General features: G+C 38.1%; 1 protein-coding gene across 1 annotated transcript in view; it reads right to left on the bottom strand.

Annotated features, from left to right (window-relative positions):
* The window catches only part of LOC128736814 (titin), a 251,582-nt gene that overhangs the window by 187,951 nt on the left and 43,349 nt on the right, over positions 1 to 20,282 (bottom strand). Inside the window, exons 11-14 of the mRNA XM_053831305.1 lie at positions 13,508 to 14,993; positions 12,260 to 12,697; positions 1,770 to 1,870; positions 1,524 to 1,707 (exon numbers count right to left, since the gene is read on the bottom strand). Coding sequence (XP_053687280.1) covers positions 1,524 to 1,707; positions 1,770 to 1,870; positions 12,260 to 12,697; positions 13,508 to 14,993 — 2,209 coding nt within the window. The remainder of the gene's footprint in view (positions 1 to 1,523; positions 1,708 to 1,769; positions 1,871 to 12,259; positions 12,698 to 13,507; positions 14,994 to 20,282) is intronic.

Genomic DNA, 20,282 nt, shown 5'->3' with positions numbered 1-20,282 from the left:
TGAAGATTTACATTGGTGACCACGATTTTTTCAAACACTTTTTGCGTTCATAACCGAACTATGACTATGTAAAAGTTTTATAAAATTTTGGGATTCTTCGACACATTTCTTCGCATTAATTATAATAATCCTAAAGCGGAATCAAAAAGACTGAACTGAGGTATGCTTCAGCATAGTTCAGCTTTCCTGCTAGCTTCAAGGTACGATGCTGGTCTACCAAGACTGTGAAGTCTGTCGTTAAAGAAGGGTGATATCCTTAAAGTTTTCGTTTAAAACAGTGAAAATAATCGAAAATCTCGACCAATCTTCAGTCAAGGAAGATATAAAGACAAATTAAACACAGCCGAATTCCCTTTCGTTTCACTTCTTCTAATCCCGCTCAGCAGTTAAATTTTATTCAAATATTGATTCGATTTATTTAATAAGTTTTGTTTTTACAATGTTGTGTTGATTAGAACGTTACGCCAAACTTGTGTGTTGTGTATGCGTGTGTATGTGCGTGTTTTGTTGATATGAAATAAAAGTCGATATGTCAAATAAATTTTGAGTGTACGAAATAGTTTTTCGTTTAGAAAACCAAAAAGTTTACAAACATCTCATCCATAGTTTCACTTCACAAAATTATTTATAGCTTACTTTTTTCGATCTTGTAGGGTGAGTGATTTTCTAGTACAGTTTCATTCGTTTATTCATAAGTCAGTTGGTTTTAGTTCTGCAATAAATTTTAAGGGATATTTTTATAGATTTTTTTTTTCGTTTAAACGATTGCTTCATAATAATAGATATACTGCAATAACGAAAAGAAAAAGCTTGGAAACAAGGACTGATTGATTATTAAGCGCTCAACAATCGTTTACTTTGCTTTGTAGTGTTAGAATAAATATAGCTCGAAGAAATGTATAAATCGAATTGAATAATCTAATATGTTCTCACATTTCGTAAACCAATGAGCAAAAAATGATAGGATAATAAACCGCTAAATAGACAACGAGTAAAAGCAACACTTTACATAAAGGAAAGTAGTTTCTGAAATAAAAACCGCTACTTTTCTTTTGTTCTCATAATGACACGATCACTTAAACAAAAAGGCCTACCTAGTAAAATAATAATTAAAAACAATCATTTTATGTTTCTTTTCGTTTTTTTCTTTCTTTTTCTTTTTTTTAACCTTCTATCTATCTGTTTGGCAAATTGATTCGAATTGTGTGTTTAAAATATATCCTTCCCAAATTCAATCTTTCAATTAGTATTTTTTTTGTTTAAAGTTTCTTTCCTACTCTCGAATTGGTTAATCGATCCCTTCTCTCCTTTCTGCTTCTTTTGACTGAGTTCAACGATGCTAGTAGTCCGTCGTGGCGGACGCCGCTCTCCAGTTGCTGCTGATGACGATCAGCTCGGCTCCGGTCTGCGTCTGGCCCAGATGGTTCTCGGCCACGCAACCGTACCGGCCAGCATCAGCTGGAAATAAAAATGAAACAAGGTTGGTAATCAACTGCTGTAAAACAGACTACAGGGTAACAGACCTTCGAAGGCAACTGGAAGCGACAAACGGCAGACACCGTTCCGGTACTCCGGATAGTACTTCTGGCCGGTTTCGTCGATCGGCACGTTGTTCTTGATCCAGCGAATCGATGGTGTAGCATCGCACGCTACGATGCACTCGAAACGCGCCGGCTGACCGCTGACGACGGCAATGTCCTTTAGGGGCTAAAATACGTAGGAATTCGGAATTGGGATTTTTTTCGGTAAGATTTGATTAGGATACTCACAGCTACGAACAACGGCTGCTTGGTGGCGACGGCTGGTTCCTGCTGGGGGTGTTTCGGTGTGCTTGTTGAGGAACGGTTGAAACCTTGTGCGGAAGTTTGGTCTATCAGGAGGCAGTGACAGTCAAAGACAGTGCAGATCAATCAGTTTTTTTTGGTAAGGAGATTCGAAGAAGCGTCTTACGTAGATGTGGCGAAATATGCTGGAAGCGAATGCGTTGAGCATGCGGCACTTGCCAGAAGCTTGACGATGCAATGCGCGTACAAAGATGAGCTTTTACGATCAATCATGCACTATCCAATGTGGTTTACGAATTCGAAGGCACGCAAAATGTACTTACCGGAGGAATTGGTTTGAAGTGTTAGTAATTCTATTGCACACTGTTTCAAAACTTTCACACAATGTTACGGGTACAAAAACACACAAACTGTGTTAAACATCGGAATATTTAACGTGCAACGCGAATGCAAAAAAAATTTTTTTTTCGTTATTTGAACTTATTTCGTTGCTAAATGGACATACATAAATAGATTCAGTTTCGACTAGAGGAAACTTTATACTCCCAAGTATATTTGTCAATAGATTGTGGCGATTTTTTCTTGTACTTTTTTAAAAATCAGATTAAGTTTTATTTATCTTCAAACGATTTGTATTTCTGATTTAAAAAAATAATATTAAACAGAACTTTTAGTTCTTTAATATCTAGAAATATTTAAATTTGGCTAATAACAAAAACTAATTAACAGAATGCAATCGAATTTTTTGACCATACGATTCTTTTAGGTAATTTTTTAAAATAAAATACAAATTTAAACTGAAACAGTAATGAAATTTATCGAACGACTATTGAGAATTACATTCCCAAAATATAAAAGAAAAAAATTGGATGGGTGCACAAATTAACTATGCGCATAACTGAAAAAACAATATCGCCGAGTGCTTCGCCGAATTACAATCGACGAAATGTGACATCGTATTTCCTTCTTATAAAGTGTCTCATAAACATTGTCGTCCTATAATATATGTAATTGCGATTACGTATGAACGTTTAACCGGCCCGCTTTCTCACGCGGGTACAACGGCCGTAACGCACGAGATTATTTATGGGTGTTTTCGAAGTCCCCTCGTACATGCTTCGAATTCTGCTAGGGTGGAGGATGATGGTCTTTTCTCTGGTATGTACGAATAAATTGATTCTGAATTTTCGCAGACGAAAATTTATCGCCAACATTTTTAAAACTCAGCTTTTTTGTGGTCATTTTTTAATTTCTGTCAATAGTGTATTCCTCATCCGCCGTAATCCTGCCGTTCACCATAAGATTAGAAAACCTTCTTCGTTCGGCACGAATTGCTTTTAATTGCCGTGTTTTGTGTGTTCAACAACCGAGCACAACGTTGTTGCTCGCGAACGTCTGGTGACGGCCAACGCAAACTAGCTGACAGCCTCAGCCAGAACAGATTGTGTCCCCTCATTGCATAACACGATTTTCATTCGGAGGATTTTTTAATTTTATTTACCATTCTGCCACCAGTCCGTCAGACAGTCAGAGGCCATTTCAGCTTCAGGTTGTTACTTAATCGACGACAATCGTCAGAATTGTCTCGTCGGTTTGGTGGCGACAGCAAATTGCCTCTAATAGCACCCGCTATCGTCGCACGCAAAGCTGGTCAGTGCTTAGGAAAATATGCGTCGTCGATTTTCCTGAAAGTTTAACCAATCGTTTCCTGATTTTTTTTGCGTTGATTCGATTAGCAAGATTTGGTACTGCGGAACAATTTCAAACCTCAGCAGTTTCTCATGACAACCAAGAAAAAAACGGGGTTTCGTTGCCTATAGAGGAGAAGGTGGATGCTGATACGACGGCACTGAAAACATTTATTTTAATATGTTTTGCTAGTCTCATGAGCCGTGGTTTGAGATTTTGCTACTTTGTATGCGAACGGTTCATTATGTGCAGCCGGTGGTTGAAGAAACGGACACCGACTAACCGTGTGGAGGTTTATTCTCAATAATTAATCAGCTTCTGTATTCACCAGAAAATGCAACAAAAACGATGTAATGTCAAGCTTGAGTTAAACAACTTGCAGTTGTTAGATTATAGCAAATTGTTATTTATATTGGATTAGCCAATGTGGGACACCCGGAAAACCTGTTCATAATCCAGCAAGTAACCAGCTTATGTCTGGTTGTCACAGTGAGTCATCTTAAATCCGACCAATTTTTAATACACTAACCGTGGTCGTTCCATAGTTCAGCATATTCTTTCTTTTGGCGCTGAGTAATGATTCCATGATCCACAATGAACCATAACAGTGAGGATAAATCATCTTCCGGTCCGCATGGTGCTATCGGCCAAGCCGAGGAGTCGATTTTCACGTGCGCCCTCGGTGTGCCATCATAAAATTTGTAAAATTTTATTTCGTTTGCACCGTGGCAGGTGTTTTTGGAAAATAAAAACGACGCGCGCTTGCTGTTACCTACGCGTATATGTTCTGCAAACACTTTCTCTCTCTGGTTCTGGTGCCGTTTCTACTGGGCTTGTTAATTACCAGAACAGGCGATAAAAATAAATCATACAGTAACACAGTGCGAAGGTGTTCCAAATTTGATCTGCGATATTTCATATTTGATTTATTATCTAGGCATAAATATTACCCGTTTGGATTATTACCGGACTAGCACAGTTCGACTTGTATAGTCAATGAAATTTGCAAAAGTCAAATCATGCCCAAAAAATTCTTTAATCAAGTATATACTACATGGAAAAGAAGAAATATCCATTCCATCTCTTCCACATGAAATATGATGGAATCATAAAAAATAATACTAATGAAATTGTGAAACTTCTGTTGTCTCAATTATATACGAAATAAAATCATCACCAGAAAAAACCTCAAATTTTTGTACTTTTAAACGCAACTCTACTGCTCTAAGTTTTGTGTATATTGTATTATTCATCTTGAGCACAACTACGTAGAAACTATTTACACGGACTTTAGCAACAGATTCCATCGAATCGACTTAACATTATTACTATTCAAATTGCAAAAAAATTTAATGGAACCTAGTCATATTCAGTCATATTAAAGCGGACCGATAACAAATTGTCCGCTTCCAAAATATACCTACTTTCTGACCCGATTCAAGGGTGCTGCCACAACTCCGTTCGCGTTCGGCTTGACCGTCCTCCACCAACCTTGGAACACATTTTGCTTGACATAAGGGAATCACTACTGGCGGTGGGTGGTCCCTGACAAGGTGGGCAAGGAGGTTCGAACAAGTAAAAGGGATTTTCAGAGAGCAAACAGCCCAAGTAACAATTTTAAGCTTTATTTAGTTCCTACAGTGGTTTTCATGACCAATTTAATAAAACAATAAGCTCCACCAGAACTTTCTGATGATCGCTGTTGGCTTCTGACCAAGTGGCCCACTCCTCAGAATGTTTTCATACCCCCTATAAGAATCAGGTTATAAACTTAAGCGGTCGTATCGGGCTCTGATGAAAGCAGCAATAAAACCGATTAAGCTTTCGCTGCTTGACAGCCACCGACCGCCATAATTTAGTTCGTCAGCATCATTGAGCAGAAAAGTTAAAGTTTTACTGTCAGATCATTCTGATCGATTTGGCTTATAGCAACCATAATAAGGTATCCCATAGAGTAATGGATACATTTTGAGCAATCTTAGTTCATTTGCGGCATATGCGCAATAAATTTTATCGTGCATATTGATATGATAGGTAGATAAAATCAACGCGCAATTTTCGTTCGCAACGTTGAAATTTTGCAATTTTCGAAACCTAGTTGTTTTAACAAAATAAGTATATTCAGTTAGTCAATCTCACTTTCTAGCAAAATCATTTTAGTTGCTTTCTGTGACAGGAACACTGATTGATAATGACTTTCTTTCTGCAGAACACTTTGCTTTGATGAATTTTTGTTTGCGAGCTAAAACAAAATACTGGAATATGGCAATATGGCCCCGCATAAAAAATGATTTTGATGTTGAACTTTAATATTTTTTAATAGCTCTATAAAACTAACATATTTCTTGCGGTTTGACAAGTAACCGCGATAAGATCAATTTTGATTGGTGCGCCATTTTGTATTGCTACGCCACACTTATGGTAAGTTTATAAGAGACGTGATGCAGCCAACATGTTTTAACGTGGTAATAGAAACAACCACAATAAATTTGCTTAATTAACAGTTTTATACATTTTTATAAAATAAAACTTTTACCAAATTCAAATAAAACCAACTGGCTTTAGAATCGTTACTTGGGCGATGCATGATTGGCATCGTGACAGAATAGCATGCTGATTGGGAGGGAACCAACAGAGGGGACGAAAAGGATGAGTAACTCCGGAACGCCTTGACGGTTCTTCATCAAACTTGGCACACAAGAATCAGCGTAGAGGAATTGACCACAGAGGGGGCGGTCTCTTACAAAGGGGAGACTGTGACGGGGGAGTCGAGTGTTCAAATGTATAAATGGTTGCGTTTCTCTTGCACTTGGACCTATTGCAGTAGTACGGCACATTTTTGTCGTTTCTGGTTGCTGCAATCTATTTATGACTGAAATTAGTCATTAATTGGTTACCACAACTAATTTATAACAACTGTGCTAGTAGCGTAGTGGATAGAGTAGCCATCGACAAAAGGGAAGTTTTATAGCGAAAAGAAGACAGATTAACAGGTGGCTGATGGACAACAGAAGGGCATTCAAATGAAGAAAGTGGCTGAAAGGCAAAGGGGCCTCGAGTAAGATCGGGCAATCAGCTAGTATTACACATTGATCAATGCAGTCTGCAGTTGTTTGATGAATAAATGGACGTGAAAAATAGTTTTCATGTCCATGCTGAGGAAAATGAGCCCTTTCCAATAACTAATCTAGACCAATCTCGGAAAAACTAAGTATGCAAAGTTGCTTATTTACATGCACTTTTTACACACATTAAGTTTCATTGAATTCTGAGATGGTGTTGCCAACCCATAGACGAGTTGCCGTGAAATCCGTCTTGTAAATATAAAAATAATCACTTCTTAACCCTCTAACGGGCAACATCGTAAAAAGGATGCGATCAAGCTAATGACTGTTTTATCATGAAAGTACACTCAAAAGAACCTTAAGTTCTGATTTTCATGCAAAAATAATTATCTGGAGGAGCGCCAGGTTAGAAAAAGTCCAATTTCTTTTTTTCGTTTTTCATGTCTAACGCTCTACCCAGATATTTTTTCAATTCAAATACGTTACAAAATTGATATAAAGCATGAAATTTACTCATAGAAAAATCTTAAGGTCAATAATTTTGTTCTAGATGTGCTATTTCGTCAAAAGTAAAAAAGGAAATATTCGCGTATATTTCGAAATTTTTCGGAATTTTTGTTTTTGAAAACTGATAACTTTTGTATGCATAGTCAGAATGTTGTGATATTAATATCAAAATGTCAAGAAATCTGTTCTGAACACATTTTGCATGTTGTCAATTCAAAACAAATTTCGCATGCGGCTCTGGAGCTCCAAAAGCGAAGGCCGTCTACAGACGGGCCTTACCCGTTAGAGGATTAAATGCGTTTTTCTACAGAACAAGAGAAATGTGGAAAAATTGCATTTGGACCATGCCTTCTGGTTTTGGAAATATGTACTCACAGAAGTGTGAAATATCATGGAAAACTAATATTTTGAAACAAAAACTTCTATAACTTCCGCCAGACAATAGATAGCAACCACCTAATAGCTTCAAAAAATGCATCATTTTTCGCCCTAAAAGTCATCCGTACACAATTTCTAAGATGGTTTACAAATAAAAATGCTAGAGCAAAAACAGATTATTTAAGTCCCACCCTGACACAATCCGGAAAAATCGTTATATAGTGATACACAGACGAGATACAATTTTGTTTCTTCAGCAAAGTTTGCACAAAATAAATTATCCACAACTTTATGGTGGAAAATATTGCTCTATACCACACGAATAAAAAGGTAAAATTTTTTGATTTATTAAAAGTGAACCGCCCTAGCGACTTATTATACCAAAATTATACATGAAATCTGTAAAGCAAATACTTTTCGAGATATTGATTTGTGCCTTAAATTTTTGCGTTTTCGACCATAGTGCAAGCTGCCTTGAAAAAACTGTGTTTTATAGTATTTTTATTGATAAATATAGCTTTAAATTGCCAATACTCCTTGAGATAGATATAATTTTAAATGGCCAATTCTCTTTGAAAAACCATTGCACAATTAAATAAAAATTTATATTGTTGATGGTGACCGAGGCAAGTCCTTGATCATCGACTTTGTTGTTTCATCATTGAGTGCCTCAAGTGTGGAAGAGCTGCGGTTTCAACAAGACAGTACGACATGCCATATCTCGGCTTCGAAAATTGATCTATATCAGGGAACATTTCGCGAACGAATAATTGCGCGTTGTAGACCCGTGAATTGGCCTCCAAGGTAATACGATTTAATACAATTGAACAGTTTTTTGTGCGGCTATCTAAAGACTTTGGTCGATAGGTCGCCGACGATTGCCGGTTTTTAGAAGACAACAATTTCCGTGTTATTGCGTGTCCCAATGCACATTGCAATGCAACAAGAAAGAACAAACGCACGTAACGTTAAGTAAAGTTTTATAAATTTTCAAAAAAGCTAAAGTGCATGCATTTGCAAATGGTCTCTCCGTTGTCCTGTTATTAGACTGTAAGTTTTTTTTAGATTTATGAATTAGGGATTATCACATGATTGAATTCCATATTTTATTTTGTCTTCTCTTCTCTCTTTTCTTTTTATCTTTCTCTCGCGGTTTGTTTTCTATCTTTGCTTTCTGTCTTCTCTCTCTTCTCTATCATCTATATTTTCTCTATCTTATATCTTATCTCTTATCTCTTATCTTATCTCTCTCTCTTTCTCCTCTTCACACTCTTCTCTCTTTATCTTTCTCTCTCGGTCTGTTTTCTATTTTCTATCGCTCTTTCTCTATTTTCTCTCTCTCCTCTTTCTTCCGTTTCTTCTCTCTCTCTGTTCTTTATTTTTTCTCATCTCTCTCTTCTATCTCTTCTCTCGCGACTCTCTCTTTCTCTTCCCTATCATCTATTTCTCTCTCTCTCTCTCTTATTCTCTTTCCTCTTTTATTTTCTTTCTGGTCTTTCTCTCCTCTTCTCTTTATTTTTCTCTCGCGGTCTGTTTTCTTTCTCTGTTTTCTGCCTACCCTCGTTCCTTCTCTCTCTTCTCTTCTTTTTCTTCATTTTCTTCTCTCTCCTATTTCTTCCCTTTCTTTTTCTTCTTCTCTCTCTCCTCTTTCTTCTTGCTCTTCTTACTTATTCTCTCTTCTCACTTATTCTCTTCCCAAGTAGCACACTTTTGTCACTTCTGGCTTTTTTTGTAAGATTATAGTCACTCTAACAGCTTGGGTCATTCGTGACGCCACTTCTGGTTGTTGAAACCTATTCATGACTCTGCAATAAGAGAGAAGAGAAACCCTAGTAGCACAGTTGTTATAAACTAGTTGTCGTAACCGATTAATGACTGATTTCAGTCATAAATAGGTTCTAGTTGCTGAAACCTATTTATGACTGAAATCAGTCATTAATCGGCTACCACAACTAGTTTATAACAACTGTGCTACTAGGGTTTCTCTTCTCTCTTATTGTCTCTCTCTTCTCTCTCCTCTTCTCTATCTTCTCTATCTTCTCTATTTTCTCTTTATCTTTTTCTCTCGGTCTGTTTTCTGTCTTCTTTCGTTCTTTCTCTCTTCTCTATATTCTCTCTCTCCCTCTCTTTCGCTCTACGTCTATTTCTATAGAGAGATTGTTAAAAACAGAAGTCATCTACTTTCCCTTGATATCATCAGCATTTGTAGCTCGAACGGCAAGTTCTCCACAATTAATGAGAAAATTTGTGCCTTTCGTTATATATCATGCAGCTATGTAAGCCCAATCGACGCTATCATCTTGAGTCCACATACATTTCGGTAATATGTACATCGAAATCGTACTTGTTTCCACTACAATCAACGCCACCGCACATTCAATTTCATACCGTCCGTTTAGAGATGCAATACGAACGCTATGTGAAGTGCAAACAGTACTTCGTGCAGTCATACCTCCGATTGTACAGTAAAATGAAAGGTTCTGATCTTTTAGTCACCACACAACGGAAAGCAAGCGCGATATCGTATGATTCAATACCACGAATCAACAACCACTTCATGTGCGTGGAAGAAGCACGTCGGGCATCGTCCGACACAAGCGAACATTTTACAAAAAACTTTTACTGTGGGTCAATGATGTAGAGAAAAAAGAGAAACGTCACTTAATGCCTTAAACCTTCATTATGAACGTTGAAGGGTAGAACGATTGTTGGCTTCTCTTGAGCTGCCACACGAATTGTACGCACAGGCAGATTGACTGCATATGGGAACCAGTCAAACAGGTCGTTTTTTGTGGGCGCAAGTTGAGCGCAGAAAGCGTACACATTCACGCAATCACACTCGACTTGCGAACTCTTTTCAAGCGCTGCTATCGATATCATTGAAAGCTCGCTTATAGTTCGTAGCAAAAGGTGGGCATTGTTCAAAATTATCATAAACAGTTATTGTCAAAACAACATTTAAAAAATCTTCTATTTACTTACATTCCTAGAAAACTTCAACGCCGTTGGTGGTGAAATTGCGTTAATTTGTTTAATTGTAATTACTTTCCAGATAAAACTTCAGCTAGATTGTTTTCATTCAGAGCGAAAAAACATATAATGAAATAGTTATCACTAGCAGACTAGAAATTGATGAACAACATAAAAATTACCGTATGATAGAAAATAGTTCTTTCGACTATTTTTTGGAATATTTCACGGTAACCCGGGGCCTCCATCAATTTGAAGTGGAAAGGAGGCCCCTGATTATATTTGAATATTTAAACATTAACCCTTATTCTGCGAGGCGAGTGACGTGACTTTAGATTCGCCGCGAATCAGGTGACAATTGTCACCTAGAGGAGTCGCTTTGTCACCTAGGTGACACGGTTAGTCACTTAGATGACAGGGGTTTGTTACTTGGTGATACGGTTCACCTAGGTGACTCAACTAGGTGACAATTGTCGTGTTTAGTCACGTGACTCGCAGAATAAGGATGGTTATCATTTGTTGTTAAGAAATTAAGTTTCAATGATGCAATGCCTGGTGTTTTTTCTTAACTGCAACAATACGGACAGATTTCGTAAGCGATTGGATATTTCTGGTTTTTCTTCGACTCTAAAGAATATTAGAAGTAGTTATTGAAATATACGTATCCGTCAAAATCGGCATATGATATATAGAAAGAGTAGAAGAATTTGATTGAAATTTTCTTTTATCTTCCTTGTTTGGTATTTAACTATTTTAGTGACTTGTTTTGTGCATTTACAATTTTTTTACAAAAACTTGAAAACTCACTGCCACAATTTTAATAAATGGCTTTACTTTGCTTTGCTAACAAAGAAACATTACTATCGGTCACAGGCCGAATTAACAAATTATCGGTAGGAGAAATGTTTATTAACACTTCCAGGTGTCCACCAAAGGGATTTTAGAAATGCTAATTGCGTAATCAAATTATCCTATATCAAATAATATCGTTTTCTTTTTGTTCTGTTACTTAAGTGTTCTGGATATTCACATTGTACCATGCACCTCCACTGACTCACATTCCCAAACAAATTTTTAGTTAAGTTTTCTTAAAAAAAGTTCGCTAGGCTACACCTATACGTGCAGTGCAGTAAAGTTCTGGATCGCCAGGACTACACTATGGTGTATATGGTTAAGCTCTAAGCCGACGAGCCGATCTGTGACTGATAGTAATGTTTGCTTGTTAGTTTTGCTTTCTTTGGAAAATATGTGTGCGCCTTAAAAGGTGTGTGCGTCAGAGAATTTAATGTTTAAAAAGTAAAGGACCTGTCTCGAATTCTAATACCCCGGTAAATTCGAGCAATTCATAGATTAAAAGGGCTAATTTTATGGAATGCGATTCGGGTTTGATTTCAAACCAAAGATATTAAGGTTATTAAATTTAAGACATATAGGTAATCTAATAGTTTTACTACAAAACGTCTACTTTAGTGCTACATTTATGTGAGCTAAAGCAACACACGCTCAATACTTTAGTTTCGAATTTTGCATTCCATTCTACGCTAGCTACTTACTTTTGTTACCAAACATACGTCTCAAAAGATTTTTTACTCAATTGTTATCACAGTGAATAAGATTAGAACCAAAAGCTTTTAGGACGACTAAACGAACATCGAACTAAGAAAAAACGAACATTGATCGTAGATTGTGTTTCAAGACTGCATGTGTGTTTTTTTTTCTAAATTGTTAATCAATTGTCTACCGGCAGAGTGGACCAACATCGAAAGCATTGTAATACGCTACATAGAATAAGAGTTTGTGGAAGAAAAATAGAGCGTGCGGGCGCAACAGCAGCAACATCGAGAGCCAGCAGGTGGGGTGCCTAACCTGGTGTGGTGCAGCGGGAAGACGTCCGGTAGCTTCCGATGCGAGGAGTCGACCGTCCGCTGCCGCTTCCGGCCGGGTAACTGTACCGCTGCTGGTAGCGGCTGGCGTGCAGATCGCTCGCCGGAACGGAAGCCGACCGGCGGAACTGGTGCGCCGGCACCGGACTGGTGGAGCAGTTCCGGTAGTAGTCCTTGGTGCGTTCGTGTATTACGGGGACCTCCAGCGATTGCACACCGTACGACCCGAACGGGGTCGGGCTCAGATAGCGCGGATGTTTCGGTTTCGCCGGCTGCAGCGGGGCTGCGGTTGAGGCGTTGCTGCCGGTGCCGCCACCGACGGCAATCCGATGGCCCTCGCCCGGGAAGATTATGCCGAACTCGTACCCGAAATCGTACTTGAAGTAGATGATTCCGGTGTCCGGATCGACATGTTTGGTGCCTGTCGACGTGTTTGTGTTCGTGAGAGTTGTGGACGTTGCGGAGGTGTGGATTCGAAGGACATTCATTAAATTTATTTACGGTTTTGAGGCAGACAATTCGATCCGGTGCGGTGGCGGGTAAATAATTTCATATTATTTCACGGATCAAACAACAGATCGACAGTATGGTAAGGTAATAATAGAAAATAAATTGTCTCGAGTGTTAAATGTTTTCAGCGAGTGGAAAAACGGGTTATTTTTAAAAATTGATCGAGAACAATGGGCGAAAATGAAAACACAAAACTCATGAAATAAAGAAAAAACAAATGCTTAGACAAACAGAGAAATGTTCGAGATGATAAAAAAGAAACAAAACTCGCAATACAAACTCAGTCGTAACGGTCGTAGCAAATCAAAGCAAATCAAACGTTTGGTAGAATAGATAAAAAAACGAATGACGAGAGTAGATTAAAAAAATAAATAATGAAGAAATCGTCGGCAAGATAGATGGAAATAGATGGGAGAACTAAACGTGAGGGAGGGTGGGATGGTAGTTTGACTCTCGTTGTTTATTAATAGATGCAATTTGAGGCTTGCGGATTGCTTAACTTGCTTGTTTGGGTCAGCAACCGTTCGAACGGAACCCGGCACTTGTTTCGTCCCGCTTTAGTTTCCGTGAAAACAGAGCAAACAAAAAAATTAAATCGTTTTATGACCCGTCAGTTTACGCTAGTTTATGACCAACAGCTGATCCGGCCTCAAGTTGCATGCTTCCTCACAGGGGATTCGAGGAAAAAATAGAATAAAAAGCATTGCATATTTTTACTCACCGTATTGGGACACCCTGGATTCCTCTCGGTAGGCTTGGGCGTTGCTGGCCGGGGTGGCGGCGGCCGGTGGCGGTGCTACCGGAACCTGGTGACCGAAGGCGTTCTTCAGGATTGGTTTGATCGGTGTTTTGCGCATGTCGGTCATCACTTCGTTGGCGAAATGATACGCCTTGGTCTTGAAGGACTGCGACATACTTTCCGCCTGATTGGCCGCCTTCTGGAAGTAGGTGACCGGTGCAACACGGTGCGCTTTCACAGCCATATCGTCACGCAGATTGGACACGTGCGAAGTCGCCAGGCGCTTGGAGGTGAATTGACGATCGAGCGTTTGGGTCTGCAGAACTTCCACCGATTCGCTGCTGGTCATCGTTTGCTGTTGATTAGAGCTGCTGACACTGGTGAGATCGATTCTGGACGGCATCAGCACTGGGCCGGTGTCGAATTCCATCGGAGTTTGGATTCGTTCGGCCGATCGGGGCACGCTGGCCGACCGGGGTTGTTTGAAGTTCGGCCGGACGCTTCGATAGTGTGGTTCATCGCTATCCGAAGGATTTGGCGTCCACAGAGGACGGATGCGGGTTCCATCGTATTCGTGATCGCTGTCGCGGTACTCGCCCGGAGTGAAGCGGCCCGGTCTCTGCATGAAGCTGGTCGATGTGGGTTGCTGTAGGTATTGATTGGCGGACTCCAGATTGACAACGCGCTGCGTCTGGGACATGTTCACCACCCGGTTGCTGCTTTCGGTCGTTTCTTTCATGTGCAGAGTGTTGGATGTTTCCGTTGCGATCGCATTATGAACTGGTTCTCCCGTGATCGAGGTGTAGTACAGAGCCGGTGCGGGTTCTACCGGTGGGAACGATTGCTGCTGCTGTTGATATTGTTGTGACTGATATTGTTGATAGCTTTGCTGTTGTTGATAGGACTGGAAGGTCGTGCTCTTTTGCTCCTGGAAGGACTGCTGCGTTGTCTGACTTTGGGTGTAGCTGATGGGAGTCGGTTTTTCGATTTTGGGTGTTTCACTCAGTATGGGAGCTTGAATTGTCGGTTTAATTTTGTCGATCGGATCAAATACTGATGGCGGTGGTGCAGCTGGTCCGGTTTCGTGCGGTTTCGGTGGGTTAAACACCGGATGGACCGGTTTGTATGACTGTTGCTCGGTTGGTTGCCACACTGGTTTGACCTTTTTCTCGAAGTCACTCTCGTAGTCACTAGCCGATGGATAGCCATTCTGTTGTGCTGGTGCTTGAACCACCGGTGCCGGAAGTTCGACGATTGGAGCGGGTGCTACAGTCGGTTCCGGGATGATGACAGGTGCTGGGACAGGCTCGGGTTGTGGTTCCGGTAGAACAGCAGCCGGAACTGGAACCTTCTTCAGTGTCGGCAGCGGCTCCTCCGTCGGTAGCACCTTAACAGGTTGCAAATCTTCCGGTAGGTCATTGTTCACCAGGAAGTTCTTAACTCCCTCCTCAGTAGTTGTAACAGATTCCTACGATAACACGGCAAAAGAAGAGAAAAATAACAAACGAAAAAAAAAACGAAACGAGAAAAGGAAAAACCCAATTAGAAACGACTTTGAGTGCAACAGTTTAAAGCAAGGAATTTCACATTGACACACAAATTGCAAGCATCGCGACCGTTTCTTTCGCGCCTGACGGTGGTGGTATTTTTTTCTGCTTATTTTTTCTTCGGCGTTGCGCACATTGCGAGCGCCAGACTGGGCCTGCAGCAGCTATGCGTCGTCTTGGTGACGCTGGCTAGCTGGCTGGCTGGCTGGCCGGTGAGCTGATCTTGTAGAGGCAAAAATAAACTTTGACATAGATCAATTCGACTTGACTTCTGGGGTGTGTTTTTCTTTGTTTCGTCCACTCTGCGACGACGACAACGACGACGACAACGCACAGTGGGATGTATTGAAACAAAATGGGACATAAGTAATATCATCGGAACTTCATAAGCATAGGCACGTTGGTTTCTATAGACAAGTTTATGCTTTTATGAAACATTTTTTGGTATGTAGTTAAATAATTAGGTATTAGGGCGTCCCTGCGCAGACAGATAAAATGTTCATTGAATCTTGTAAGCAGAAATTATAGCAAAAATAGTTCTAAGAAACTTCGTTGAACAAAGTCATATTAATGAAAACAATGTATGACAAATTACGGAACTCGTCTTCTTCTAGAAAACTAAACAAAATTTTCCGATTTTATCGGTCATTACTTATGTTAAAAGTACATAACTCTTGAACCATGCGTCAAAAACGCAAGAAAATTGTCTCAGTAATTTAGAAAAATTCGTCAATTTGTAGTTAGAAAAATTTCCTGATAGGGTTTTTTCGTTATTCCATCGCACCAACCGAGTAGACAACAGTCTATCTTCTCGGCGGTAGAAACAAAAAGCAACCATACAAAAATAATTATCGTCATCGAGGCGAGCATGGAGTGATAGAACTAGGAGAATAAAACAAACTTTGATATTAGACTACCTAAATGTAAGGGTGCGCCAGTAGTTTAGTTAGTAAAACATTCGGGTACCAACCGAAAGAGCGTGGGTGCGAGCCCCACCTGCCATTGGATGACCCAATCCAATTTATCGTTCTTCGCACCAGACACTTCCTAACTCCCCAAAAAAGCGTTATTTTAGAGTTGTAGCCAAAAAACTAGATTTCCTTAAGTTTTTGTCTACCTTAAAAAATTATATCTCACTTTTTGAGCAATTTTCGAAAAGTTTTTAAACAGTTTTAGGTTAACTTTTCAAAAGTTTTTTGTTTTGCAGTTCTGTAGAACTTTTCCAGGTGTTTTACCAAAATCACGAAAAGTTTCTGATAAGTTTTTCGGCACATTTTGGACAACTTTTGGTAGTTTTCTGGCAGTAATGAGAAGTTTTCTTTATAAAAGTTTTTAAAATTTTCAAAAATCCTGAGTTTCTGAGAAGTTTTTTGGCAGTTTTTAGACAGTTTTCCAGCAGTGTTTGGACAATTATGGAACAGTTTTATGTAATCCTTTTAAACCTTTGTTGGAAGTTCTTGAAATTAAAGTCTACGAGGAGTTTATAAGCAGTTTTTAAAATGTTTTTGAAATGTTGAGAAAAAAAACAGTTTTTTTTAAAGTTTTGGATAGATTATAGCTGTCTAAAAATACTCCTAAAACTGCTTTAGAACCGCCTGAAAGCTGCTTAATACCGCATACAAGCTGCTTAAGACTCCCTGAATGCTGTTTAAAAATGCATGAAAACTGCATAAATTCCGTCTAAAATTGGCTTAAGAACGGTTTATAAAACCATTAAAAACTGCTTAAAGGCTCCCTCTTTCTTCTTCTTCTTCTTTTTCTTCGCTAATTTGTTCGAAGCAGACATCTCTCAGCTTCTATGGTTGGCCCAGTAACTTATATTATGACCCTAAAGGCTCCCCAAAACAATTTAAACAAGAATTAAAACTGCTAAAAGCTGTTTAAAAACTGCTAAAAAGCAGCGTGAAAACTGTTGAAAAACTGCTTCAAGACAGATTAGGAACTGCTTAAAACTGCGTAAATACAATTCAAAAATTTTTTATGAAGTGCCTGAAAGGTGCTAAGAACTACCAAATAATAATTTTCATGATAACTGTCTAAAAGCTGATTAAAACGTTCAGAAAACTGTTTTAAAACTGCTTACCAAGGACTTAAAAACTGCCCAAGACCAACTTAAAACCTGCTTAACTCTGTTTAAAAACTGCTTAAGAACTGCTTAAAAGCTGTATAAAAACATTTAAAAGCAGCGTGAAGACTGCCTAAAAACTTCCTGAGGCTGCTTTAAAGCTGCGTAAAAACTGTTTAGAAGCCACTTAAGAACTGCCTGAGTGCTGCATAAAAACTGACTGAAGATTGCTTAAAACCTTAATAAAAACTGCCTAAAAGCTGTCCTAAAACTACAAAAACCTGTTTAAGAGGTGCTTTAAAGCTGCCTGAAAATTATATAAATATTGTTTTAATACCAAAATTTGCTAAAAATTATCCTAAAATTGTTCAGAACTGCTTCTAAACCGCTGAAAAACTGCTTGAAGACTGCATCAAAACTGCTTAAAGACTATTTAAAATCTACTTCTAAACCGCTTAAGAACTGTTTAAAAGCTTTTTAGAATATGTACAACAACTGCTTAAAACGGTTTGGAAATTATTTAAAAACTATTCAAAGACAGTTTAAAAACTACCTAAACACAGCTTACAAACTGCTTAAGAAAAACCTGCTTAAGAAAACTCGGCTTAACAGGTGCTTAAATGCTTCCTAAAAACAGCCCAAAAATTTTTAAAAACTGCTGAAAAACTGTTTAAAGAATTTTTTTAACCGATATTAGTATAATTTGTTGGCAGTTTTAAAGCACCTTTAGGGCTGTTGTGGCCTGAAGGCCGCCCTAAACAGCTTAAAATGATTAAAAACTGCTTAAAGCTACTAGAAAGTTGCGTAAAACCTTTGAATTGAATGAAAACTGTTTAATAGTTGTTCTGAAAATTGCCTAAAAACTACCATAAAACTGTTTGAAACTATTTCAAAAGTGTAAAAGACCGGTTGTAGACTGCTTAAAAACTGCCTAAAATTTTTAAAAACGCCTCAAAAATGCTTAAAAACAGATTGAGAATTGTCTAAAACTGCTTGAGCCAAAACACTGCTTAAAAGCTGCTTAATAACTACCTAAAAACTGCTTAAAACTGCCTAAAAGCCGCCTAGCAAAGCAAAGCCTACGTACTGTATTCCGATTTCAAAACTTGTCTTTTTGTTTTATTTGACTGTAGCTGTAATAAATTTTGCTTGAGACCCGAATGAAAACTGCGTAAAAATGGCTTAAAACTGCCTAAAAATGCTTATAAAAGAGCTTAAGAGTTAAAACATCAAAACAGCCTGAATTTTTTTAAGAAACTGATAAAAAAAATATTTTAAAACTTATCGAAAATTGCTTAAGAAACTACCTAAAACCGTTTCTGCCATAAACCTACGAATTCTACAAAAAGCTTTCCAAAACAATGACAAAACTATGCAAACTGCTCTGAAACTGCAGTACTTTAAACTGCTCAAACGTTTCCCAAAAACTGCTCAAAACTTGTTGAAATGATCTCGGAACGTTCTACTAAGCCCGCAAGCTTCCTTAAAGATGCCCGAAAGCTGTTCAAGGGCTACCCGTAAATTACCCAAAACCTGTACACAAACGGCACAAAAAACTGTTAAAAAAATACTGTCCAAAAATCTTCCCAAAAACTTCTTGGAAACTTTTTAAAAACTTGTGTTTTTTTCTAATTTCTAAATCTAACCTAAAAACCTGTGCAAAACTTGCCTAAATTTGCTTCTCAAAAGCTACCCAAAAACGTTCCAATTTTGCCCAAAAATCATCTCATTTCTCAAAAACTATAAAAAATTCACACTTCAAAAACATTTACCAAACAAACCTTTGAGCCGCTATGAATTGCTTTAATATTTCCCGGAAACTGTTCATAAATTTGAAAGTTCTACAAACACTTGTTTTTCCTAAAAAACATTTTGGAAACTTCTGAAGCTGCCCAAGAGCTTCCCGAAATTACACAAAACTGTTTAAAGCTTTCCCAAAAACTGCCGGAAATCTGTCCAAAAGCAGCCCAAAAATATTTTTAGAATTGAACACTTTCTAGGCAAGTATTTTTTTAAACTTTTTTTTTTTTAATTTTCTAGAATCAACCCGTCAAAAAATTTCTCAAAAGCTTCTCAAAGATCATTTAAAAACTATTTATTCTCAAAAACTTCTTGAAGACGTCTAGGAAACTTTTACAAAACAAACCAAAAACTTTTTAGGAATTGCCCAAAAACTGTTCAAATTTGTTAGAAACTTTACAATAACTTTTTGAAAACTTCTAGAACTACCCAAAAGCTTCTCAAAAACTCCTTAAAACTGCCCAAGAACCATCTAGGAGCTGCCCAGAAACTTGCTCAAAAACGGTTTGAAATTTTCAAAAACCTCTACGCAGCATTTCAAAAACTTCTACAAAACTGCCCAAAACTCATAGAAAAAATACTCGGAAATTGCCCAAAAACTGTCTAAAACTTGTCAGAAACGTTTCAAAATTTCGACAAAACAGCTGAAAACTTTATAAAATTACCCAAAAGCTGCCTTCAAACTTTTGAAGTAAATAAATGCTTAGGAATATCGCGTATTAAATAACGTAAAGATAACAAGAAAACCTAGTATTAAGCCTAATTTTAAATACACTCAAGTCATTTTTTACGCGAAGGTGAATTCCGAAATTCACGAAAAAACAAACCGCGTAAAAAATGACTTCCGTGTAACTCTAAGAAAATAAGAAAACTTTTAGTTACTAAAAGATTATAACTTGGCAAACAAGAAAAAGTTTTTTTAGAAACTTGTTTTTGAATTAGAACATTTTTAGATTAATCCGTATTGTTGTTAGAGTTTTTCACCGTTGTAGAATTTTTTTCCTAGATTGCTGAGTAAATGTTCTTATATTTTCAAGAAAAAAATCGTTGTTTTGACGCTTGGTTTAGAAGTTACGGACTTTTAAAACGAGCGATGTTTCAAGAAAATCGAAAATTTTCTTTGATGTTTCCTGGCTAAACTTCAATGCGGTAATGTGGCGAACGAAGTGACAGAAATCAAAACAGCTTTTCTAATTATTTCCGACGTTTCGATTTTGTATAAATGCCATTTTCAAGGATTGCAAGCCGAAACATCGTAGAGAAATAAAAAAATGTTCTGATTTCTGTAGCCGACCGTAGGAAAGCTAACGAAAAAGCAACATAAAAATACTATTATGTCTCGGTT

The sequence above is a fragment of the Sabethes cyaneus genome, chromosome 2 (assembly GCF_943734655.1).
Source record: "Sabethes cyaneus chromosome 2, idSabCyanKW18_F2, whole genome shotgun sequence".
In the NCBI taxonomy this organism is placed as follows: domain Eukaryota; kingdom Metazoa; phylum Arthropoda; class Insecta; order Diptera; family Culicidae; genus Sabethes; species Sabethes cyaneus.
The sequence above is the reverse complement of the archived record's forward strand: the minus strand, read 5'-3'. Positions and strand labels throughout refer to the sequence as shown.